The sequence below is a fragment of the Fusarium subglutinans genome (genome assembly GCF_013396075.1).
Source record: "Fusarium subglutinans strain NRRL 66333 chromosome Unknown NRRL66333_c0000004, whole genome shotgun sequence".
Lineage (NCBI taxonomy): Eukaryota > Fungi > Ascomycota > Sordariomycetes > Hypocreales > Nectriaceae > Fusarium > Fusarium subglutinans.
Window position 1 is genome coordinate 515,995 of NW_023502067.1, and position 23,931 is coordinate 539,925.

Genomic DNA, 23,931 nt, shown 5'->3' on the forward strand with positions numbered 1-23,931 from the left:
TGTATCCCAAGACGAGGCCATCTCGAGGTCTCTTACTGTCTGTGCCGTTGTAGGGTATCAGAGACGTGACATTCTTGCTTAAGGCAAAGAAGAACATATTTTGTCAGAATTGAATAGAATGTATAAGCAAGAGAAACTTTTCATGATGTCTTGGTGGCCTGTAAATAAGGAGAGGGGGTAATCCAAAATGCTGAGCGAGGGCGCTGGCTTGTATTTATGGACGGCCGCTGCAAGTTTGCTAGTCTTGTTAACCTCCTTGTTTGTGCAGCCTTTTGCGATTGCACTTTTGTTTCTTGCCACAGTACAAAACTGATTGGCAATTGAACTGTTCAACAAACCTGTAGAATCTAGGCACGGAGTTGTTTGATGTTGGCCTCGCGCCAACTTGATGCCTAAGCTCGAGAGCAAGCAACGGAATACTGATCCATACCAACTTTGTCGTAGCTCATGTCGGGTATTGGAAAGAACAGAGCCTAAAGCATATTCATATTTATGATTGTTTGACTAAGCGATTGCCATTATATCTTACAATTCAACATCATGTCAGCAAATATCCAAGATCGAAGGGCGAGTCGGTTCCAGGGGCCAAGCAATGATTCACTACCAGCTGCTGGCACCTGTCAAGTGCTTCCACACTGAACCAACTTCTTCTTAGGTATGCTAGTAAGCGAGTGAGCTGGAAAACCAGAATATTTTCACCAGCGGCATCTCTCTCTGTGCTTTGTTTCTTCACCCATCTTCAACACCCTCATCCACGAAGATGAACACTTCCTCTCCCCTTCTCAACGCCAATAACGGTGTTGTTTCGTGTATGTGAAAGTGGTATTCTATCATACAGCTTTGGTATTTACTTTTTTTCGTAGCAGATTCTGTCACCCAAATCACTCCCGATGGCGATGTTATGCTGGTGGTTGGCCAGAGCCAGCACAAGATTCAGGTCTCTTCGCACTTCCTGAAACTCATCTCCCCCGTTTTCCGAGCTATGCTTGATGCACCGATGAAAGAAAGGAATGCTCTCGCAAATAAACCCGACCATGAAGACCCCATTGAAATCATCCTCCCCGAAGACAAGGAACAACCAATGGACCAGGTGTTGCGGACCCTTTACAGCTCAGACCCAAGCGCCACGAAGTTCTCGGTAAGTGAAGCCAAGGAGATTGCAATTCTTGCAGATAAGTACGGAATGGTCGAGCGCCTCCAAGTATTCGCATCTTTCTGGCTTCTCAACGCCACCAAGACGGATAGTAGAGATTCAGAAGTTACCGAAGATGACTGGAACACCTTGGTTGTGGCATACATCCTTAAGGTCGACTGGGCATTTTTCGCCGTGACGAAGGGAATACGCCCGAAGAGCACTAGCTTGCTCAAGTTCATAAACCGCTTTCATGACAAGCATACTGGCCTGCGCCTTGGAAGTAAGTCACGAATTACACGATAGGCACAGATGCTGACAATACTCATCTAGTGGCTATTGAAGAACTGCGCAACACCCATTTTAAAGTAGAGCGTGACTCCAGGTATACTAGGATCGCGGAGGAGATGGGCCTCTGTCTGTTCTGCTTTTCTCATGCAACCGGCTCTTACACCCAGCAGTGTGCAGGATGTAGCTATCCTGAGCGTCATTATCGACCGTATCAGCTGGAATAAGGGAAATCTGAGATGAATGCATTAGTTTTTGGGAAGATCGAGAGGAAGATCAGGAGGTTTGAACAGTGTATACCTCAGTAAACAGATTGATTGAATGCGGGTTATTTAAGCCGAGCTCTGTGTTCAATCTCTCCTCACATCGTTTACCGCGAAGAAAATAAAAGTAACCCAGCGACTGTAACAAGAATTGTAAGAGATTAAAGAAAATAAGTTTACATAATTTTATATAAAGCTTTCTCCATTTTAGAATAATTTCTTCTTAATTTAGATAGTTTTAGATAATTTTATTATTTCTTAGGTGAAAATACCTAAAGACCAGTTAATTCTTGTAATACGCCGCGAATGATACTCTACTGAATCAAGGAACAGGCCAAAAATGCTATAGTGACAGTCGCGAAAAATAAGATACCAGGGGGTCGTAAATGCCAATATGCCAGGTGGGTAAGCGTAAGGAAATAAGTCTTAGGTTGGGACAAAAAGCTTGTCGTCGATGTTGAAAGGAAGCTTTGCCTATCTGTTTCATAGACTTGGCCACCTTCTCCTCTTGTGGGTTTTACATACCTAGTATTGTCTGAGGTAAAAATAGTCTAAAAATAAGAAAGACCAGACTTTCTGCTTATTGAAGTCAAAATGAAAGAAGAAAAATAACCCGACCCTGTCCATTTTGAACTTCCTCTAACCCTTGGTATATTCTGTGGAAATTTTGGTACTCATCGACTTAAAGCTCTCTCGAAACACGCAAATAATTGTTCATGTTCTTTATGCTAAGTGCGGACACAAGCAGAAGCTTCCATAACTCCATGTGAATCTTGTTCCGGTGCATGGTACAGCGCCTCCCATACAGCGAAATTGATGATGCTGACCCATTGCCGTTGCATACTCCCGCCTGGCCTCACGAATCGAGCCTGGTTCAATTCAAGTCAGTTATGCATGATGAAGGGGGATGAGTATCTTACGGTAGATATCGACTTCAATATCGTCAGCGTCTGGCCCCGGTTCTACTAAGCGGGCGTTGTGATATTGGTTCCTGGCCCTCACCAGTCGCTCGCTCAGTTTGGAGAATGCAAAACCGATTTCAGGGAGCGTATTGGGATACTCGAGAAGCATGTAATGCGCTGCCATCATTAGATGCCAACATTCTTCCAGACCACGAAGCAGATGAAAGCAGTGGGCCCATAATATTGGGCGGAACCAGTTTAGAGCGACCTTCTTGAATTCGGGAATCATCTTATACTTCCTGGCAAACACGACCACATCGTAGATCTCTGCTGGCAACAGATCGTCCGTATGGGGATTGCCAGGATAGATGCTGCCAAATGCGTTTCGAGTCGCGGTAGCACTGTCGTTTGGAAGCCTAAGCTCACGAACCCGACCCGTATTGTCAGCATCAGTGATATTGTGTTGATCAAGTATTTGTCCAAGAATGTGTGAACACACGCGGGCAGCCTGAACCGTAATTCTGATCCGCTTTTCGTCCGCTCCGACGATAAGTACAAGATCACCGTCGCTTATTATGTCGTGCTCGAGTTCCGAAGTTCCTAAAGCATGGTCAGTAAAATGAAAGGAGCAAACAGGGGGTTCTCTACCCTCAACCAGGCTTGTACCCTCTTGGCTTGGCATGCTCTGGTTTGATTCTGGCCGTGTAGTAGAGGATTCGGGATTGGGATTTGGGATCGGCATTGTGGTGGTTTAGAGATACCGGGAGTCGTGTGTGTGACTTGGGAATGCGACTGGGTACCGACAGGGCTCGTGGGGATGAAAGAGGAAAAGACGGAACGCTCTAGAGTGCGTAAGTAGATGAAATGACCCAAATAAAGTGCTAAGTAACAAAAAGTACCGCTTCAAGAAGACCAATGATTGTGTAGGAAAGAAGAACCAGAGATTGGACGAGGCAGGAGAAAACTTGAGAGCATATGGACAGGCAGAATCAGAAAAGTCTGCGCAGAACTTTACGATCAATAAAGTTGAGGAGCAAAAAGTCGACCAAGAAAGACAAGAAGGACGACGATGACCTCTGTGTATGGGAGAAGCCTTGGCAAGAGCAGTGGTAGCGGATCCCGGACCCTAGAATGGCAGTGAAGAACGACAGTTTAGAGCGCAACTCCTGAGCAAACTTGACAAAATCATAGAGGCCCAAACTAGAGTTGTGCGCAGCAACGAAACGCAAAGCGCCCGACCCCATGGCCACCTCGAACAATGACCTACAACGAGTGATGATCCATAGCCAGATAGCCAACAAAACGAATCAGATCAACGCAGTGAGCAATGACAACAGGCTGCACAATAACGACTTGCAACACAGTGAAAGGAGAATTGCCTGTTTGAACTGCCAATTGCTCATATTGGTAGGCCGGTATTTCCCTGTCTTTGTGTGAGCCCTGAGGACATCCCCAACCTGACCCTAGGGAGCAAGAAAACATGTGACATTGGACCTGGGCGTCAAAAGTGCATAATGTGAGCTCCCCAAGGTCTGTACTGGATTGAACTCAATGAAATCAGGTCTTTCTGTCATCTAGCATAGAGGCCTACGTTTTCTTGCCTCCCTGGCCTGGTGCATGTACGTCACTCAGAAGTTACGCAATGAGAAAGCACCGACAGGGAATCATGAAGACGAAAAGCCAAAGGAAATGTCTCTTGTTTGTTGGCACGATATGCAGATAGTCACGGAGAACGAAAGAGGCCTATCAGAGTCAACGGGTTGATCGCGTGGTTCCTTATCACTAAAGTTCCGTGAGTATGAGACTTCCGGAAGGCGGGCTATGCTTCGGAATAGACTCACAAAATCTGGGGAAATAAGATTGTGGACTCGAATTTGAATTTTGGCATGTCCAAGCTTCTCGAGATGCGTATGCCAATTCTGGCACATCTTCACGGTTCTTGCCTTGTCGAGGCTGAAGCGCAGAGCATGTAAGCAAGTGATGCTACGACAATGAGGTCGGTGATGATCATGAATCACTCCCATCCAGGGAGTCCGCCCAATTATAAGACCGTGTCTTTGGTTCCGCTAGATATTGACCTACCACTTTGGCAAGCAGCCTTCTCCTCTTCCAGACTCCAAAGACATGAGCCCAATTGAGCCTTTTGCTGCACCAAGCAACACCAACACCGCTATTTCTTCTTATTTGCAAGGTGCCCGCTACGCTTGGTCTCAGATGGATCTTACCCCTGATCAGTCAGTAATGTCAAGCCCAGAAGAGGCCATTGAGACTGTGGCTCAGCCCAGGTTTGTTCGAGACTTGATCCCTGGCGGCGATTTAATCCTCGCCGTTGGCCCCCACAGAACTCTCCTCAGAGTTGCGTCGGCCTTTCTGTGCGAGATATCGCCAGTCTTTGCAGTCATGTTCGGGCCGAACTTCGAAGAGGGCGATAGATTGCGCAGTCGACAGCCTGGAGATCCTGAAATGGTTCTCGAGCTCCCTGATGACGATCCCCTCGCTTTGGACTACACGATCCTCGTGCTCTACGGGTCCAACCCTTCGACACAAGACTGTGACCCCGAAGATATCCAGAAGATTTCGATCCTTGTTGACAAATACGATTTGGTATCGCGATTTACCTTCGCTTCGGTGTATTGGTTTGCGAAGTATGCTTGGGCGGATGACCCCGAAGAGACATGGCAACTCACAACTGCCGCCTACTGGATGCAAAACCCCGATGCTTTCTTTACTTTTAGCAAGAAACTTGTCAAGCAGCTTCAACCTTCTCACTTGGGTTACGTCACGGGCATGCCCGACAAGGAGCTTGGGCTTCGACTTTGCTGTAAGAAATCCACCAATTGTCAAGCTTCCCTTCTCCCTACACATGATCAGTTATTTGGGCGGGCCTTGTGGCATTCATGTTAACCCAAAACTAATTTTGTCAGTGGCGATCGAAGAACAACGTGTCCACAAACTCACGAACGAAGTTAAAGCAAAGGGTCTCTGTTTGTACTGTTTCCGCCGCGCCAAGCTTGGGTTCACTTCGCGTGTCAAGGGGTGTAAGAATCGCAAATACCACTGATTCTGGAAGATTCCGTTCTTTGTATTTTGCGATATCGGCATAGCTATTGAGAGCGCGTTTGATAGCAGGATTGTGGGATAGATTGCTTGGTTGGTCTGCCGTGAGCAAATGATCAGAGCTTGGGAGGTTGCGAAGGGATACGCCGCAGAGAGCAAGATAGCATGAGACCTTGAGATAGCGTACAGAAATGAGGTCAGTAAGAGATATTATTAACTTATGCTAAGTTCCATGGGAATAAGGTTGTGGGTTGTTTAAAGAGGCTTCAGCCTCCAGCGCACAAAGGTAAAGAACACCAATAAACACATACGGGCAAGATACTCATTACCCGCTAAGTTCCACAAGTCTTTTTGTCGTCCACGATCCAAGTCCTGAGTCTTCTTTCTTCCCTAGCTAGACATGGTAGATAGGTAAGGTAGGTAGGTTTGTTAGCAATTCGGTAAGTTGCAGAGCATCGATGGATGGTTTTCTACAATCGAACAATTCAGATTGGCTTGGCAATTGTTCACTATTCCGCGTTTCAAATTCCGATTTGTTTGCATTTGAGTTCTCACGACTTGACAATGCGAAGTCGTGAATTGTCGTTGTTGGAATGTATTTCCCGGTGATTATCCGACCACACCATGATACAGCGAGATCACAGGCTTCCCTTCATCAAAGGACATCGATAATTCATCAAATACGAGGCCATGAGTGAACCGCAAAGAACAGGGAGTCAAGGACACTCCAGAAACAAATCTATCACCAAGAGTATGCCTCAGAATGATTCTCGTGGATGACGTTGATGCTGCATGAGCGGGGCTTCTCATGTCTCCAAATGAGCATTGTTAGCATGAGTGATACTGGTGCGACACGGCTAACTCTGTCCCAGCCCGACCGAGATCCTCTACGAAAGGACCTCTCGATCTTGATGAGTGAGTAAAATGTTATCGTTTAGATCACGACCCGAGATTGACACTTAACTTACAGTGATCCGTTATTGTCGCCTCAACAAGCGACGACCCCTCAGCGAGTACTTACGCATCGCAATAGGATATCATCGCCACATCCGCGCTCATCTACAGCGACTCCAGTCTCGCAACTGGGAGAGGCTAGACCCAAAGACTTTTCATTTCTTCTAAGGCCAGAGATCTATCACCCTTTGACGCCTCTCAACGTTCCTGTCGCCTTTCGTAATCCACAGAAGCAGCCCGATCCCGAGGCTCCCATTGAGGAGCTCCTTGCTAGCGGTCACTTCAGAGCAGCGGCTATAGCTGCTGTTCAAGAACTCACAGGCTCTGGAGCTAGTGGGGGAATAAATCCTACGGATTCCAAGAGGATTTTTGAGCTTCTCTACACCCGACTGGCATGTCTTACCCTGATTGATGCGACTCCCTTGGCTGCTCAGGAGGTCAAAGCCTTGGAAGATCTCAACGACATCAGGAGGTACGTAGACGAAACCACTGGAGAGCACCTAGTACCTTGGGAGCTAAGGGTTCTCAATGTACGCCTTCAGTCGCTTGGCTTCGGCGATTATCGCCGAGCCGTCATGAGTTACCACGACCTGGCTCGCGAAGCTCGCGATCGTATCAGCAAGGCAGCAGCCCAGCACGACAACTCCGCAAGGGAGCTTTGGAAAGCTCGTCTTTACGATCTTGGTATCCAGGTTGCTGGAGCTCTGATTGAGCTCGAAGACCTGACAGGCGCAGCGCATCACCTCAGCACCCTACGGGATCGAGGTGATGGCAAGATGGCACTTACCAAAGCACTGCTGTGGCTGCAATTGGGCGACGTAGAAAGCGCAAGGTCCTGCGCACGTCAAGCCATGGAAAACGACGAAAACGTCGAGAAGCTAATCCTGGCACTCTGTGACATGGCTGATGCAGAGTACGAGACAGCCCTGGAAGCGTGGAAGGAACTGAAAGAAAGTCTGGACGACGAGATGGTCGGCGTTAACACAGCCGTGTGTTTGTTGTATCTTGGGAGGATACAAGAGGTATGTTCATCTGGGATACGTGCGATTACCGTGTACTAATCTTTCTTAGGGACGCGCAGTATTGGAGGGCCTTGTGGAGTCTGGTTTATCGTCTCCTACGCTGTTGTTTAACCTATCGACTATGTACGAGCTGTGTACCGAGAGGCATAAGAACCTGAAGCTGAAGCTTACAGAGAGGGTCGCTGGCCTGGGGGCTTCGACTACAGGCTGGGAAAAGACAAACGGCGATTTCAAGCTATAGTTATATGATCTGAACAGATATACCACTTACTTGGGAACCAAGACAAGCAGGCCCCAAGGAGCAAGAATTATGATACTAAAACATTGTGCCAAAAGTTGACTGGTCTAAAGGCCTGCAAAGACGAACCAAACTTGCCCAAGTCATTTCATCCCCTAGAATGGAGGGGGGGGCCGGCATTTTCACGCGTCTTGTAGACGTGGTACATGAACAACACACTCTTTCTGAAATGCGCCAACCAATATTTTAAAGCCAAAAGATCAATCATTCTTCAAAAATCGCCTCCTCAAACTCTCCCGAATCGGTTTCGACGAAACCAAAGTCCAACTTGCTTGTTGCCCAAACTATGCGATTTTTCCGACTGCGTCTCTTCCACTCATCCAGGGAATTGAACATACCGTAGTCGTGGGTTGTCTTTACTACAACCCCGTTTGCCCTGGAGACACTGAACTCGTAACTCGTCGAGCATGTTTTACAAGAACCACGAGGTGCGTAACTTCTTTCCGCTTCACTATCCTTAAACGGCGTTGCATGGCGTACCAAAGCCCATACTGTACCCAAGATCTCGGTAGTGGAATGAACGGGCGGCTTATGGCCCCAAAGGTCTATGTGATTGCAGATAGGGAGGTAAACATCCGTAGAGTCGGGAGTTGCAGTGAGGCTAGCCTGGAGTTTCCATTCTTCATGTAGGAGAAAACGGAAATTCTTGATCTCGGGCGTGGCAGAGAAGTGTATGTTTGATCCCAAAGGGCCGCCAGAGCATGATTGTCGATAAGATCGCATAAACTTCGCAGCTGCATGGTCATAGAATCCTCCAAGACGGTTATATTTCAAGGCCAGTTGAACGTGCTGGTGTTGTAAGTCGTAAAGGATCGCACAACTGCGCCGATGGTTGACCGAATCATCCCAGCAGTGAGACGGCATTCGTGAGGAGCCATGGCGGTTGAAAATGTGCAGCTGACAACAGTTCCCGCAGAAATAGTGGTCTGGCAGTACGTATGCGAGACCAAGCAAGAACTTGGCCTTGTCTTCAGCATTGGTGTTGACCAGGGTGCGGAAGTCCCTCTTTGCTAGGTGTCGCATGGTCTTGCAGGTCTGTGAGAGCCAGTACAAGCTACAAAGCTCTATGTGATTGATTATATACATCAAAACCTCAGCTGGAAGTCCCAGAAGGCTACAGCTTTCGGAGTTTGTCGACATGATGGACAGTTGTGCTTCGAAGCGATGGAAGGACTCTGATTGATGAACTTGGGCGAAAGGATCCTGAGGCTTACAAGAATTCAGATTATATTTATGTTAGTGAGCCCTAAATTACAGTTTGCTTATTTCTATGTTAACTCTGAAGACAAGAAAGTATCCGAACCCAGAAAACATCATCACGAAGTGTAATTGGGGGCAGGGTACTCCGTACAGCTGGGACATTTCAGATAAAATGTATCAACCAAGGCAGGACTCTCGGTACACCATTTCATTCAGATGGCGACTAGCTCTATCTCTGTGCCGAAATGATATTTCTATACAGATAATACCGAAATTCAACCAAGGTATAACTTATCATCAAGACTGATATATCGCATCTTCGGGGGAGGGGGCAAAAAAACCTCGGACCTCCTTTCAAAATGACAAAATATTTAAGGAATCCAGGGCTGTTTTAGGCATTTTCATTGCGGATTTAGTGCAATCTTAGACTGAATATTTTTGACAGCCGAGGTCAAGATCAGAATCTTTTTGCTCCCTAATGCCATCCCCCGTCAAGTCCGGAGCTACCCCACATACTGCCCGCCATTGAGCCTCGGCTCAAATACGTCGATCTCGTCGATCCCCGGGATCATTAAAGGACCTGAATCTGGGGAAATGCCCATGAATTCTGGTCCTGTTCATTATTCTCAATAATTTACTTGCACGACCCAATAGCACAATCAGTACACAGTAAATGAACATGTCGGACCGTGTTAGTCAACTCACTGGTCATCTCAACTACCCCAAAGGTCTACTCGCTGGCCAAGTAGCCATCATCACAGGCAGCGGCCAAGGAATCGGTGCAGAAGCTGCCAGGCTATTTGCTAAAGAGGGCGCGAAAGTCGTTGTTGCAGATATCGACGCCGGTGAGTGGCCTTATCCTTTGTTCTCGAAACATTGATGTCTGACTCTCGCTCGAATAGAAAAGTCCAAGGCTGTTGCTGATGACATCAACAAGAATGGCGGCCAGGCTATAGCTGTGCCTGGAGACATTCTCAAGGCAGAATATGTCAATGATCTGGTCAAGAAGGCTGCAGACTTTGGCGACGGAAAGATTAACATCATCGTCAACAACGCAGGCTATACTTGGGACGGTGTCATTCACAAGATGACAGACAAGCAGTGGGATACTATTCTCGCTCTTCACTGTACTGCCCCCTTTACTCTCGTCCGCGCAGCAGCCCCTTACTTCCGTGTACGCGATGGCGCTCCCCGTTGCATCGTCAATATCTCATCTACGTCCGGAGTGCACGGCAATGCGGGACAGCTCAATTACTCTCTTGCAAAGGCGGGTATCACAGGCTTCACAAAGACGATTGCAAAGGAGTGGGGTCCCTCCTTCGGCGTGAGAGCGAATACTGTTGCCTTCGGACATATTCTCACAAGATTGACAGCGGCCAAGGAGGATGGCGCGTTTGTTACTGGGCCAGACGGTGAAAAAATTGCCCTGGGTATTCCGACAAAGCAGACGCAGGCAGCGGGGGACAATGCCCATGCAGATATTCCGCTGAGGAGACCCGGTACTGCAACTGAGGCAGCGAGCGCTGTTCTGGCTGTGGCGAGTCCATTGTTTTCGTATGTGTCAGGTCAGACCATCATGGTCACTGGAGGTCGTAATATGTAGAGTATATCTAGGCGGCGAGCTGAATAGGACTCCTGGATCAGTCAAGGGCATTAATTGACGAAGAAACGTGGTATTAGATTAAACGGTACTATACTTCCCCAAACGCCCCCATCCAACAAGATGTGTCCCTTTTGTGCATGTCATTCACATTCTTAGACCTTGAGCCACAGGTTGAAGACACCCTGGGCATACTGAACAATCTCATCGCCACCAAGTTTGCTCTCTCCATAAAGACGATCGACGAAAGAGATGGGAACCTCAGCGACGGTGCATCCCATAGCCTTCGCACGCACCATGAGCTCCATCTGGAAACTGTATCCCTTGCTCTCAGTACTAGCAATAGCCTTCTCAAGCGCAGCACGCTTGTACAGTCGGAAGCTGCCAGTGAGATCACTCACGCCAGGGCGGAGGACAGTATCAGCGAACAAGTTGGCGCCACGGCTGACGAACTTGCGCTTGAGATCCCAACCAAAGACACCGCCGTTTCCAGCGTAGCGAGTACCCGTGACGATGTCGTAGTTGCCCTTGGCCTGGAGAGCGACCATCTCGGGGATGAACTTGGGGTGGTGGGAGAAGTCGGCATCCATGATGATGACGAAGTTGCCGGTGACGAACTTGAGGCCGTGGACGTAGGCTGTTCCGAGACCGAGCTTGCCAGCGCGGGGCTTGAGGACAACGTGGGGGGAGTAGGCCTTGATGAGCTGCTGGGCAACTTCTTGGGTTCCATCGGGGGAGCCGTCGTCGACGATGATGATTTCCCAATCAAGGTTGCTGTTAGGGTTAGCTTTTCGCCTGTCAAATCTGCATGGAAGACGGTACTGACTTCTCAGTAAAGGTGCGGTTCAACAACCAGGTAATGATGGGCAGGTTCTTGCGCTCATTGTAGGTTGGCAAGATAACCGAGTACTTGTTCTTAGTTGTGGCCATGGCGGGCGATTAGAAGGGGGGTATCGTTGAAGAAAGGTGTTAAACGGGAAAGCGACCTGAAGAGACAAAAGATCAGAGTCCGATCGCGAACGACAAAATGAGCGTGGGAAATTTGGGGAATTGCGTTTGTTGGATGTCTCGTCGTTATTCGCGTCAAGCCACTCCAAGGGGACACCTTGAAGCTGGCGATTGGGGATAGACAGGGGTGACTAAGCTCACGATGGCTGCCCCTGAATTGACTGTGGCTGTGCGAGACTTTCTGTGGCTGGTGAGGTACAAGCTTTGGTTTGGCCGATGCCGATCTGCTAACATGGATTGGTTTTGGACCATGACATGACTTGCAGGTCGGTTGCAGGGCTTGCGTGCGATTGTCAATTCTGCGTCATGCTGGTCAGCTTTTGAGACAGCAGCGGCTTTGCTGGTCACTTGAGGTCTTTTTGTTGGGTCATCGGCCGATTGATCAATACCAAACATGACTTGATGTTGTTGAACAAGAACGTTTCCTTGCGTCACTGGACATTTACCGTCTGGTAAGGTACTGAACAGTGAACACAGAGCCTCCTGTCTCTTCCTCTCCGCCTGACCTCGCGTCCACTTCCCCAGCAAACACCAAGTACCGGTACTAAGCCCGTCCTGTGTCTCACTGGTTCCGGCGGTCCACACCTCAAATCCTCTGTCTTCCCAGATCGGTGGCTTGAGGAGCTCCCGACCCACCAAAGCTCCCTCTTGTTCCCCGCAAAGCACGCAAATGCAGCTGGGAAGCAAAAGGACTGGGAACTGGGATCCTTCCAAAAGCCAATCCGAGATGACGACCAAGTCCGTCCCGATCTACAGAGTTCACACCGTCAAGTACGGGTGTTCCTTGGGCTAACCTCACAGTCCACGGAGTTACAGTCGAGTGACGAAAGGGCGCTTTTCCTTGGCCCAATGCGTGCTATGCGTTCTCCTCTTCCAATTCCCTGGCTCATCTTGTCCAAGTATCCCGTCACTCGTTCCCCACGGGTGAGGAACCTCGATGCTGTTTGTGCGCCCTCCGCCTCGGCCTCGGAGCTACCCATGCCTTACCAATTTGCTTCTGGCTTCTCTCTGTCTGTCCATGCTGCTTCTGTTTCTAGGCAAGGTACTATAGGTAAGGTAGCTGTGGATGGATGGGCATGGCTTTGTGGAACCGACCGTCGTGACTTGCCTCGTGCCTTTCTCTGCCAACCTCACTCCCCTTCTTCGTGTCTCGTTCCCCGACTTTGACCTACTTCCTACATCAACATTGTGAAGCTTCCTCACTCTTGTAGCCTCAGAAATTATCGCAAATATCTCTCGTATCCATTATTGACTTCGCTGCGTCGCGCAAACACACGCTTATAAGCTAGAGTCAGCTTGCGACAAAAAATTGTTACGTCATCGCCATGTCGGACGGAATCGCTCCAGCTATAGACAAAGGTATGTCCCATCGCCAGCCGTCTCAATGGCCTCGTTCCCATCGCGTCTGATGCAGCGCTTCGCAATTGGCTTGTTCGCGATGGCTGTTTCGACCTCCGTAGCTCAACACTGCGCTTATACACGGAATTCTGAGCTGACATGCCCTAGTCGGCGCACCTGAACCCACGGCCCCCGAGGCCGAGGCCGGCGCTCCCACTTTGGACACCACAACAGCTCCTTCGCAGCCCGCCAAGCCGGAGGAGACCAAACCAACTGACGGAGCCGGTGGTCTCAGCGCCCCGCCGAAACCCGTCGAGGTTGCGTCTGTGCCAGAGACACCCGTCAACAACATGACACCTGCAGGCGGCACTCCACGACCCGTGCTCAACCTCGAAGAAGAACCAAAGGAAACGCCAAAGAACGAGGACGAGAATGCGTTCATCACTGATGCTCCAACATCGGCGCCTGCTGTCTCCGCCCCAACGGATGTCCCTATGACTGACAATGCTGCCGACGACAAGCCAGCGGGCATCAACGGCGCTAGTAAGCCCGAGGTCAACAACGTCGCCGAAGCAGCTGCAGGCGAAAAGCGCAAGGCCGATGAGCCTCCTGCTGCCACCAACGGCGCATCCGATCCCGCTGCGACACAGAAGTCGGAGTCGGAGGAGCGTGCTGAGAAGAAGGCTCGCGTTGAAGACGTCGCGGATGAGCCGACCGCCACTGAGAATACTTCGCCAAACGGTAAGCACGAAAACGGGAAAGCTGCGAAGAAGGACAAGAAGGTCAGCCCGGTTGCTGGGAAAACTGCACGTAAGACGCGAAGTCAAGGTCCTGTTGAGGTTTAGTAGCAATGCGAATTGGCAGGCTTTTCCTTGATCTATTATGATGGTTTATGATTGCTGCAACACATGATTTAGGGGTGGGACGGCGAAAATGGCGGATGGGAACGGGAAAAGGAACATCATCCCGAGACCTGCCTGGTTCAAGGATTTGTGGGTATATTTGTGCGTCAGGTAGTAAACACTGTTTGCATTTGCCATTTCGTTAATTATACAGTGCTTTATTGAGAAGAATGGTCTATTGGAGATTGTGTCCGCCATGATATTGCTATACTAGACTGATAACACCTGCGCTCCTCATTCAAGCTAAGCCCAACCAAGCACCGAAGATCCATCCATTGTTTTCTCCGTCCACAGCGGCAATGCCGGGGATCCGCCTCGGAGAAGTGGAGTAGGTTCTGAACGTCGGAGCCGGGGCACAACTATCTTGCCAATTGCCAGAGTTTGCAAAGGCTTCATCTTGTTTGGGATTTAGTACCAATAGTACTGCACGACAGTAAGATAGAGATCGTTTATATCCTCAACCTCACGAGCCTCAGCCTCTGGTGATCCGTGTCTGCCATATACTGTAGCATAGAAACAAACAACTGGGATGGCCGCCATAAAAATTAGGAAGTCCAGAAAAGGCCTCCGACTCGGGTATGGCCAGAATATACAGGGTGCCCCAAATTCGATCGCGACGAGCACACAACCGAGCACCGCGAATAAATAGAGTGCTAAGAGCGTCTGTCTATAGACGTAGTGACACAGGTAGTACTCGAGGCGATTCATGAGGCTGAGATGACTGGGAGCAGGTGCCATGGGGCCGGTGAACATCTTGACGATGCAGCCGTAGGGTATTGCCAAAAGGACCCAAAGTATATCTATAGCCATGACTGTTGTTTTTGAAACGAGGGTCTCGTATGCGTGTGTAGCTTGACGGCGTGGGGGTTTGATGTTGGGGTTTGTGGTATGAAGGTCACAAGGAAACGAAAACGGAAAAGGGTGAAGCTGGAAAGTAAAGTAATGGGACGAAAAGGAGTGAAGTTGGATAGGGAATGAGGGTTATTTATACCAGTGCAGGGAGGATAAAACAAATATACTTTGCTGTGTTTTTCTAAAACATTAATAGCATTCATACAAATAAAACTTAGTTAAACGAATCCCGAGATGGGATTGGCAAAATTGATAAGTGTCCTACTACATTACGAAAGTAACGTCTACTTATCTTAGGTACCTGTAGGTAATGACTGGACAGGGATATAACTGCTAAGGTCAAGTTGTGAATCGTAAGCAAACTTTATCGCACTATCTCTCCTTCTTCCCAAGTTGTTGTGAGCATCGTGCAGCTGGCTTCGGGCGTTCATGACTTCCCTGAAAGGACTCCTTCCTGCTCTGTAAGCAATAGAGGCAAGTGAAAGTCTCAAGATGAGCTGTGTTGTTACCAAATGGGTATATCGCGGCTTCCATTCTCTATACAAATTGCAAACGGAAGTTGCTCAAGGCAAAGGGACATAACAAGATGTTTGTTGGACTTAGTGATTTTCCTCTCTTCATACCAACATACACTCGCTTATATATAGCGCTAAAGCGATAACTACTACAAAATTTTTGTACGTATGCCCTCACTTGATTGCCCAGCATCCATGCGTGCGTCTTTGCCAATATCAACTCTCAGCTTCATCGTGGCGGGATGGCCTTCGCAATATGGTCGATGCTTCTGTCCACGATACGCTGGCTGCTAACACTTCATTAGAATCAACAATTTTATAACATGGAGCTGTACCCGATCCACCCCAGCGTGGCACTCCTACTGGTTGCGGCGGCGCTCTGCATGTCCAAGCCTGAAGTTCAACGGTGGGCCATAGTGCTCACTCGTGCTCTGATGGAAAATGATGAGGCTCGCCGAATCATTTTTGACAGCTTTGTCGGCAATGCGACTTAACAGTAGGTTCGCTTGGGGGGGAGATGACGGTATGGCTCCCGACAACCCCGGTACCCTTGCCAGGTCCAGCCGGGGCAAACCCCCTTCTTCATTAGTTCGGCCCTCCGGGCCTGTCAGGTTCTCAGTTTTCGGTGTCAAATCAGGAGCAAACACCCTTCTTCATTATTCTCTGTCTCCCAGCATCAACATTAGCACCCCGGCTTTCAGTTCATGACATCTGTACCGACTCGGATGCAAACCCCCTTCTTTATTATCCTCTGTCTCCCAACAACCTAGTATCAGCAACACGGCTTTCAGTCTCGACATCTATATCGATTTGGAAGCAAACACCCTTCTTCATTGTCTTCTGTCTTCCAACATCTTCATCATCATAGTCTCCTGCTTCAACACCTATACGGACTAGTTCTCTATGTTGATATAAGCTCTCAGCCGCAAGTCTTAACTGGAATAACATCTGGCTCACGACCCACCTCCCAACATTATCACCTACATCAAGATTCGGCAGCGGAACCCATATGTGATACTAGCAATCCTTACATTCAAATGCTCTTTACCTACACTACATCACCCGTCAGATGCTAGTCGACATATCATGCACACCGAATTTTGGCGCTTCAGCCCCAACCCCTCCTGGAAAGAATACAACTTGCTACGTATGTTACTTGATTTCTTACTCTAAGTTCTTGGTACTGACATAATTTCTCAGACTCCAGTCCCAACTACAATAACACATCTGGCTCACAACTTGGACATTATCACACCATGCCTGGCCAATTGCTACAGCATAAACGGTGGAACTCAATGTTGGGATTAGGCCTATTTAAGGATTGAAGCGCTTCACTGAGCTTCATCTAAGCACTAGTTACCCGTTATTTGGATTGAACCACATTGTCAACAAGGATTAAACTTTCTCGATAGACGCAGAGGATTCCAATAAAGCAGTACTCAACCTCCCAAAATTGCCATAGTGTATGAGACTAGCACCAATAGTACTGCACGGCAGAAAGATAGAGATCGATCCTCGCGGTAGCCCCAGCCTTTGGGTCTCCACGGTTTCCATATGCCATAACCAAGAGAACAACAGCTGCAGTCAGCAGCATCACAGTCAAGAACTGCAAAATGGGCGTTGGACTCGAAGATGGCCAGAATATACTGGGCGAATATTTCCCCTCATCGATCGCGATAACCATGTTGCCGAAGAATAGAAGCAGAAGCAAACCGGCGAGCGTCTGTCTATATGTGCTGTGGCATAGATAGTACTCGAGGCGGCGGATGCAGTTGAGATGACGGGGGGCAGGCGGTGGAGGGCCGCCGGTACATCTCCAGAGGATAGCAACAAAGAATGGAGCAAAGAGAAACAAAAATATGTCTACGATGATCATTTTAAATGTTTTTTCAACGAAGGTCTCGTAGTAAATAGTAGTGAGTTGATGCTGTATCCGTAGCTTGACGATTTGGGACTTTGAGCTGGGGTTTATGGTCTAGGGGAGAAAATGAAAAGAAGAAGACTGAAGTCGAGTAGCAAAAGGTTGCTATTTATGCCATTATCGAAGAATAGAATTTTCATACTTTGCTCTGTTGCCTCGTCTAAACATGGATAGGATTCATGCAAATGAAAGTTAGTCGCCAATGGAGACGACGTTTTCGAAGCTTAGATTGGCGAACATCCAATGTGATGAAGAGGTTCAGAGAACGTTTTGTGAACAGGTGAAGCTTTCCAGTACACAATCAAAACGAGACGATTTATTATCCATCCGTCGATCTTCCTCCAATGGGAGAGACTCTAACTATCCAGATGTCAATCGACAATATGTTCTCAAATTCACTCAGTTTTCTCTCAGCGAGGTGAAAACTGTCAAAAACCATATACCCAGCCAGGTATGCAAAAAGAGAAGATTTCTCCAGGAACCTTTCTCTTTGTCATCCAGGACACCAATAACATCTAATTCTAGTAAGCATCGCGACTCGTCTTGCAAGGTTTGAACTCCTAGTGGGGAGTAGTTGAAAGCGTTGAAGTGTAAGCTAATGAAAAAGGGGATATACTTGGCAGATAACTTACTTACTTCCGTAGGTACCTAGGTACTGCAAGTATTATTGCTCATTTTGGGTACTTGAGACTCCCGCTAAAGGGACTCTCCAGTTATGGAGGTAAGAACTGCAAGTGGAAGGGCTTGTTACTGCTAACTGGGTAACCTCGTTGCTTCCCTTTCCTAGGTACCTAATCTAGATGCGGAAGGAAGTCGCTCAAGCCCAACGAACATATCAACATGTTCGTTGGACTTAGTGGTTTTCTTCTCTTCACACTAAGTTCTGTCTGCTGATTGAAGCTCTCAGCCACGAGCCTCAACTGCAAATCACACATCTCTTCTCTTCAAACATCTCTCAACCTAACCAACATCCATCGAGCGATATATCTCTCCTCAGCGATACACCATTTCTGTACGTATTCCCCTATCTGTTACTATACATCTCCTACAGCGTCAATGATTGAGTCTAACACTTGAATAGAACCAAACGATTATCAGCCTGTGGTCGCATTCACTTCGAGAGCTTGGGACACATGTCGATTATATCAGCTCTTGCCATGCCGAAGTTCTTTGATCATCGTTCCTTGCTAAATCTTACTCTGAGGGCTGGACCTCCTACCATTACGGAACATCACTTTTACGACATCAATGGCGATCATTGGCAACGAGTTTTGAAAGGTATTTGGCAACAACCTTTTACTTCCAGTGGATTTGCGGACTTGACTACCATGGTGCCTTATGATACAAAGCTCCCCTGCGGCATGGACACTGGTTTCCATCTCTTCAACCCCTGCACCCCTGAACAAATATCACTGGGAATTTTATCAAACATTACTGACGCCCCTCCAAGCAGTTCTCATCAGTACCCACTTGCATCTACAACATGGACTACCAATAGATTCAATCCCTTCGATCTGTTTTGTTTTCTCTCTCACTGCTGCGTCATTCCCCGACTCCAGTGAACTCGACATTCTTGCTACTGCGGGATCGCCTGCTTCCTGTCTTTGGTACCAATACACCGGGTGCTCAGGACTCTATGCACGGAGGTGATTATGTATCTAATCATATGACTGTGTCAAGGTCGGCTGAGACAAGTGCTTTTTGGTTGCTTATGGGGATAAGAACGTGCTGTCTCTAATTGGAATAGAAGGGCTCGGAATAAGCGAAATAGGTAGGATCCGAAAAGTGTCTCGCGAATTCCAGTTTCTCTGGCACTGCATTTTATGTATTTATCTGCGTCTGATTTTGGTCGACAGCAAAGATGTGAAGGCAGCTTAGTTGAAACAGAGGAGATGAACCGGGGATAATGGTTGGAAACGCTCATGAAAGATAGAATGCGATCCCTGTTATCACAAATTAGACTTAAACTCCGAAAGACTTCATTATCTTCTGCATGCTAAAAGTTCGAGTTTCTTTTTTTCTACATCAGTATTCCAAACCCCTGACATGTATATCAGCAGCTCCTTGAAGGTTCGTTGGGACTCCACTGTTGGGTAAGGTACCTTAAGCGTGTTACCATTCGTAGAACCAACAACACGAGGACCAAACACAACCCCATACTCATGTCAAAAATCACTCATGGCAAGTGTAAAGAACATTCGCATTCGGCCGCACCTCTTGAAGTATTTCTCCGTCATACATAGTGACTTAACTTACCGGAACTATTGTCTATTTACTGTGCAATACTTGCTTATCATGGGTTCGGCGGTCTATCCAACGTTTGAAGTTGGTGACCATGAAGCTTTCATGGAGTTTGCCTTGACCCAAGCAAAGAAGTCACCACCAGGTGCCAACAAGTTTTGCGTCGGGGCCGTCCTTACCAACGCAGCCACAGGCAGAGTTATATCGACAGGCTTCTCGCTGGAATATCCGCGAGACTATAAAGGAGACCCGGGCACCACACACGCAGAGCAGTGTTGCTTCATTAAGATTGCTGACGAGCACAACATTCCTGAGGAACGCATTGACGAGGTCCTTCCAACAGATACGGCATTGTATACAACCATGGAGCCCTGCAACGAGAGATTAAGCGGCAACATGACTTGCGTAACTAGGATCTTGAGACTCAAGAGCGTCATTAAGACTGTTTATGTGGGGATCAGGGAGCCAGGAACCTTTATTGCAAATAATGAAGGACAGCAAAAGCTCGAAGCAAATGGCATCAAAGTCGTTTATCCCGTTGAACATTGGCGTGACAGGATCATTGAGATCTCAATGGCTGGGCACTGACTGATATGAATCGACTCAGCTAAGAAAGGACGCACATTGAGATGCTCCGTAAGATCTACCAGACTGGGGACTACAATATGTATTCATTCTTATATAACACTGTCTTCCATTCTTACAAGTCATCACCGAGCAGTCTAAGGGAAGCAAGAAAATTTACGGCCTTGATCCTAAGTGGTAAAAGATAATTAGGTAATTTGGCCTAAGCTTAGAGGACTCTTTACAGAGTTTATTTTGGCATCCTCTTATCAAGTCTTTCCTTACTCCTCAAGAGCATTGCTTAAGCATACTTGTCGCTGGCTGCCGTTTATCCCCAATTTCATGTTGAGCGACCACTAATTAAGCCAGTCGGGCGTATCGGTACATGCATGCCATCAAACCAGGAACGTACGTTGCAGTTACATCTTAATAAGCCTGTCCCCTCTCTAAACCCGGTCGCATTTTGCGGCGTATGATGAACACATTCGGCACAAAATGAGATGGAGCACAACGATATTGACCAAGACGAATGCAATGCCAGGATTGATCCAGCTGTGGTGTTGAGAGGTAAGCTGGAAAAAGAAAAGCTTCTGGACAGCCAGCAAAAACATCGACTGCATACTAACTGCTTCACTAGAGCTGCCAGAGGGATGCGATATAACTTCCATCAAGACCCATGGGATCAGCTTTTGGGCCAAGACTAGTCGAATTGATGTTTTGCTCAGCGACGGTTCCCCTCAATCATTTTTCATCAAGATCCTTCAGCAGGGGGTAGGCATGAACATGGCAAAGGGGGAGTTCCATTCTATGAGTGCGATACATGAAGTTCTTCCAGAATTTGTCCCAAAGCCCATCGCTTGCGGCACCTACGAGACCATCCCAGACACACACTTCTTTCTCTGCGAGTTTCGAGAAATGAAGGAGGATATGCCCGGCCCTGACGAGTTTGCTTCTCGATTGTCAAAAATGCACCAGAAAAGTGTATCGTCTACTGGAAAGTTCGGCTTCCACATCACAACATACGCAGGAAATTTACCCCAGTACGTGGCATGGGAAGATAGCTGGGAAACTTTCTTTGCCAAGTCGATGAGACAAGCACTTGACCTAGAGATCGATGTGAAAGGAAATAGCGACGAGCTGGAGGTTCTCTCGGAAGCTCTTTTCGAAAAGGTCATACCAAGACTTCTAAGACCTCTTGAGAGTGACGGCAGAACGGTGAAGCCTTCACTAATCCATGGAGACCTCTGGCATGCGAATACAGGGATTGATGCCGAGAGCAACCAACCTCTCATCTTTGATGCATGTTGTTTCTTTGCGCACCACGAATGTATATTCCCTTCTTCGGCCAAACCATTTCCTCTGCTGACCATTTTGCACTGACAGATGAGTTTGGCCAGTGGCGACCAGCATGCAATAGGTTTGGAGATGAGTATATCGCTGCCTACAACAAGCTTGTGCAAATTTCGGCACCAGAAGAGGACTTTGAAGGTCGGCTGGACCTCTATAGGCTGTGAGTAAAGAAACACACCTCTCTCTGCCTGGCCACTAGGACTGACGTCAAGCTAGGAGATTTGACACTCACGTCTCAGCCCTTTTTGTCGACAATAAGACACTTCGTACGCAGTGAGGCTATTCTTGAACTGCTGTATGTTATAGCTCCTAATTGCTTTACAGGGTTCTTGACGTTATGAGAGATTTGGTTCAGAGATATGGATAGTAGAGGGAATTCTTACCCTTCGATATTTACCCTTACCGAACTTCTCGTGGTGAACTTTTCGGTTTCTATTCAACTTTGAGGGTGCGACTTAAGGAATCTACGAGTGTGTTGCTATTGTGTTCTCTCCCACTTGAGGGCTCACGGATACCAGTTTTCATGCTTTCTCATGCCCCATTGCAGCTCTCTCGTTTCTAGAATTGGCCGGCCATCAACTCAATATGTCTTTGGCTGAGAAGAGATCCGAATTATCTACTCCGAAGTTTAGCACGAGGATGCTGCTTGTGGGCATCTCTACCCGCTCAAATCACATCGCGATGGTTTGCAGTTCCCCTCACTGAGTTTCTTTGTGAGCAGGCAGTGGCACAAAGTTTGTGTACCGAGAGACGTGAGATGGCTATTTCACCAAGGTCGTGGATTTCCATGACATATTTGACACTATAAAGAAAGGGTCAATGCGATCACTTCTCATAATTTTCTGGCAATGACGGATCCAGGGCTATAAAGATATTGACTGCGGCTTCTCGGGAAGTACATAAGTGAGATGCAGAGGATTCCGTAGTCCTAAGACAGGTGATGCCAGTGGATGAGGACTGAGGTCAGACTCTGTCTAAATTTATCTTTATCACCATATAGGGCTGAATAAGCTTGACTTGGTCATCCAGCCTCTTCTCTTGGATGTCAGACCAATGTCAGTCGGCTTGATCATGCTGGTACTCGGAATACATGACATGATTAAAGTAATTGTCTTGGTCAAAACCACGAAACTAGCCAGAGTATTGCCAAAACGTAAGAGACTCAAATTAGGCTCGTCCACCAACCCAGTGAGACTCGTTGCCACTTGCATCTCAAGATTAAGCTTTACTACGGGACTGGAGAGAAGTCCCAAAATCGAAGGCATCACCTCTCAGGGTTCGTAGCCAGCCACGCATTAAGTTCTAATATACTCTATTCATATAAATAGCATGACCATTCAATAACCAAGATAAGGGAGACAGCAAAACTTAGCCTAAGTGACACGAATACTTGGCTAATGTCGGCTTTAATTTAGAAGACCTTAGACTATAAGGTCAGAAGTTTCCTACCTCCCGAGGTCAAATTTACATCTTTTATCTACCTAAGGTAAGAAGCTTTCTATCATGGTTTGTCCGCATCACGCCTCTGATTCGACTCTATCTACGCAGCCTCAAGAAATATATAAAAGGGTTGATAGGCCTCATTTTTGAACCCACAGACTTCGACCTTTTCCTTCTCAAGCTGGTTCAGTGCGACACTCGATTCGGAAACACGAAACACCAGTCATTTGCTATCCTCCAACCACGATCCTCAAAATGAGTGCACAGTTCAAGATCGCCGTCGCTACACTTTCTGTATTGATTCGGTTGATAGGCATCTACACCAAACCCTTTCTCAAGCATACAGGTGATCCAAGGACGCATGCATTGATGGCATTTGCTCGAAATCCGTACTACTTAATCGGTGACCTGATGCTGCTCGATCACTCAGTGCCAGCCACACCCTCTGAGACTTGGCTAATCCCCAGCATCTTTTACTACTTATTCAACAAGAAATGCATCATCCTCTATCTACAAGAGTTGGCCGTTCGTCTTACGGTTAACGGGATCCAGGCATTACAGAAGAGGAGCTGGTCGCCACTTGTCAACACGAGTCGGCAATTGGACAAGATGACGCGAAAGGAGATTGCAAAGGTTATTATCTTCGACGAAGTTATCCTCTGGGTCGTGACTGTTTTATGTATTTCTAGTCGCCCATATCGTGTTGAAGGCGCCATGGAATAAAACAATACGACACCATAGAGAATAAGATGAAAGGCCAACAGAGCAACAAAGACGACATAAGATGCCTTCTGCAATACACCTTAAATTTAGGTCCTAAAATAAATTAAAAATTCTTCAATATCTGATGCCCATGTAATTCTTTGCATCACTTAGGATAGAGATCCTAAGTCTATTACTCATATTGGATGGGGACTGTAGTTGACGTACCTCTCGGGTGAGGCTTCGTGGAATCGCACACGTCACGTGGCCACATCACGAAAGAGAAAAATGTTTTCTTTTTTGTTGGTTGTTTCAGAATTGGGAACAAGCTTTGGTAGTTCGACGGGCCACTCGGCACATAATAAAACGTGAGATATTTTTT

At 47.6% G+C, this 23,931-nt stretch overlaps 11 protein-coding genes across 11 annotated transcripts; 7 read left to right on the plus strand and 4 right to left on the minus strand.

Annotated features, from left to right (window-relative positions):
- Positions 1-760: 760 nt before the first annotated feature.
- On the plus strand, positions 761-1,663 carry FSUBG_988 (uncharacterized protein; the record flags this gene model as incomplete). The annotated part of the gene is made up of 4 exons (XM_036688439.1): positions 761-809; positions 864-1,415; positions 1,466-1,517; positions 1,594-1,663. 4 exons carry the CDS (start codon positions 761-763, stop codon positions 1,661-1,663), a joined length of 723 nt encoding a protein of 240 aa, XP_036543574.1.
- Positions 1,664-2,571: 908 nt separating this feature from the next.
- On the minus strand, positions 2,572-3,327 carry FSUBG_989 (uncharacterized protein; the record flags this gene model as incomplete). The annotated part of the gene is made up of 1 exon (XM_036688450.1): positions 2,572-3,327. The coding sequence occupies one exon, from the start codon at positions 3,325-3,327 to the stop codon at positions 2,572-2,574; it is 756 nt and encodes a 251-aa protein (XP_036543575.1).
- Positions 3,328-4,709: 1,382 nt separating this feature from the next.
- FSUBG_990 (uncharacterized protein) lies at positions 4,710-7,859 on the plus strand (the record flags this gene model as incomplete). Its single annotated transcript, XM_036688461.1, has 5 exons — positions 4,710-5,406; positions 5,510-5,623; positions 6,515-6,557; positions 6,613-7,618; positions 7,668-7,859. The coding sequence occupies 5 exons, from the start codon at positions 4,710-4,712 to the stop codon at positions 7,857-7,859; spliced, it is 2,052 nt and encodes a 683-aa protein (XP_036543576.1).
- A 261-nt stretch (positions 7,860-8,120) lies between these two features.
- Positions 8,121-8,939, minus strand: FSUBG_991 (uncharacterized protein; the record flags this gene model as incomplete). The annotated part of the gene is made up of 1 exon (XM_036688472.1): positions 8,121-8,939. The coding sequence occupies one exon, from the start codon at positions 8,937-8,939 to the stop codon at positions 8,121-8,123; it is 819 nt and encodes a 272-aa protein (XP_036543577.1).
- An 856-nt stretch (positions 8,940-9,795) lies between these two features.
- FSUBG_992 (3-oxoacyl-reductase) lies at positions 9,796-10,719 on the plus strand (the record flags this gene model as incomplete). Its single annotated transcript, XM_036688483.1, has 2 exons — positions 9,796-9,961; positions 10,019-10,719. 2 exons carry the CDS (start codon positions 9,796-9,798, stop codon positions 10,717-10,719), a joined length of 867 nt encoding a protein of 288 aa, XP_036543578.1.
- Positions 10,720-10,871: 152 nt separating this feature from the next.
- On the minus strand, positions 10,872-11,646 carry FSUBG_993 (dolichol-phosphate mannosyltransferase; the record flags this gene model as incomplete). The annotated part of the gene is made up of 2 exons (XM_036688494.1): positions 10,872-11,490; positions 11,543-11,646. The coding sequence occupies 2 exons, from the start codon at positions 11,644-11,646 to the stop codon at positions 10,872-10,874; spliced, it is 723 nt and encodes a 240-aa protein (XP_036543579.1).
- Positions 11,647-11,866: 220 nt separating this feature from the next.
- FSUBG_994 (uncharacterized protein) lies at positions 11,867-13,907 on the plus strand (the record flags this gene model as incomplete). Its single annotated transcript, XM_036688505.1, has 3 exons — positions 11,867-11,914; positions 12,202-12,775; positions 13,231-13,907. 3 exons carry the CDS (start codon positions 11,867-11,869, stop codon positions 13,905-13,907), a joined length of 1,299 nt encoding a protein of 432 aa, XP_036543580.1.
- Positions 13,908-16,802: 2,895 nt separating this feature from the next.
- Positions 16,803-17,207, minus strand: FSUBG_995 (uncharacterized protein; the record flags this gene model as incomplete). The annotated part of the gene is made up of 1 exon (XM_036688516.1): positions 16,803-17,207. One exon carries the CDS (start codon positions 17,205-17,207, stop codon positions 16,803-16,805), a length of 405 nt encoding a protein of 134 aa, XP_036543581.1.
- Positions 17,208-19,547: 2,340 nt separating this feature from the next.
- FSUBG_996 (uncharacterized protein) lies at positions 19,548-20,081 on the plus strand (the record flags this gene model as incomplete). The annotated part of the gene is made up of 1 exon (XM_036688527.1): positions 19,548-20,081. One exon carries the CDS (start codon positions 19,548-19,550, stop codon positions 20,079-20,081), a length of 534 nt encoding a protein of 177 aa, XP_036543582.1.
- Positions 20,082-20,557: 476 nt separating this feature from the next.
- On the plus strand, positions 20,558-21,748 carry FSUBG_997 (uncharacterized protein; the record flags this gene model as incomplete). The annotated part of the gene is made up of 5 exons (XM_036688538.1): positions 20,558-20,624; positions 20,695-21,384; positions 21,441-21,567; positions 21,624-21,673; positions 21,732-21,748. 5 exons carry the CDS (start codon positions 20,558-20,560, stop codon positions 21,746-21,748), a joined length of 951 nt encoding a protein of 316 aa, XP_036543583.1.
- A 1,354-nt stretch (positions 21,749-23,102) lies between these two features.
- Positions 23,103-23,570, plus strand: FSUBG_998 (uncharacterized protein; the record flags this gene model as incomplete). The annotated part of the gene is made up of 1 exon (XM_036688549.1): positions 23,103-23,570. One exon carries the CDS (start codon positions 23,103-23,105, stop codon positions 23,568-23,570), a length of 468 nt encoding a protein of 155 aa, XP_036543584.1.
- Positions 23,571-23,931: the final 361 nt, after the last annotated feature.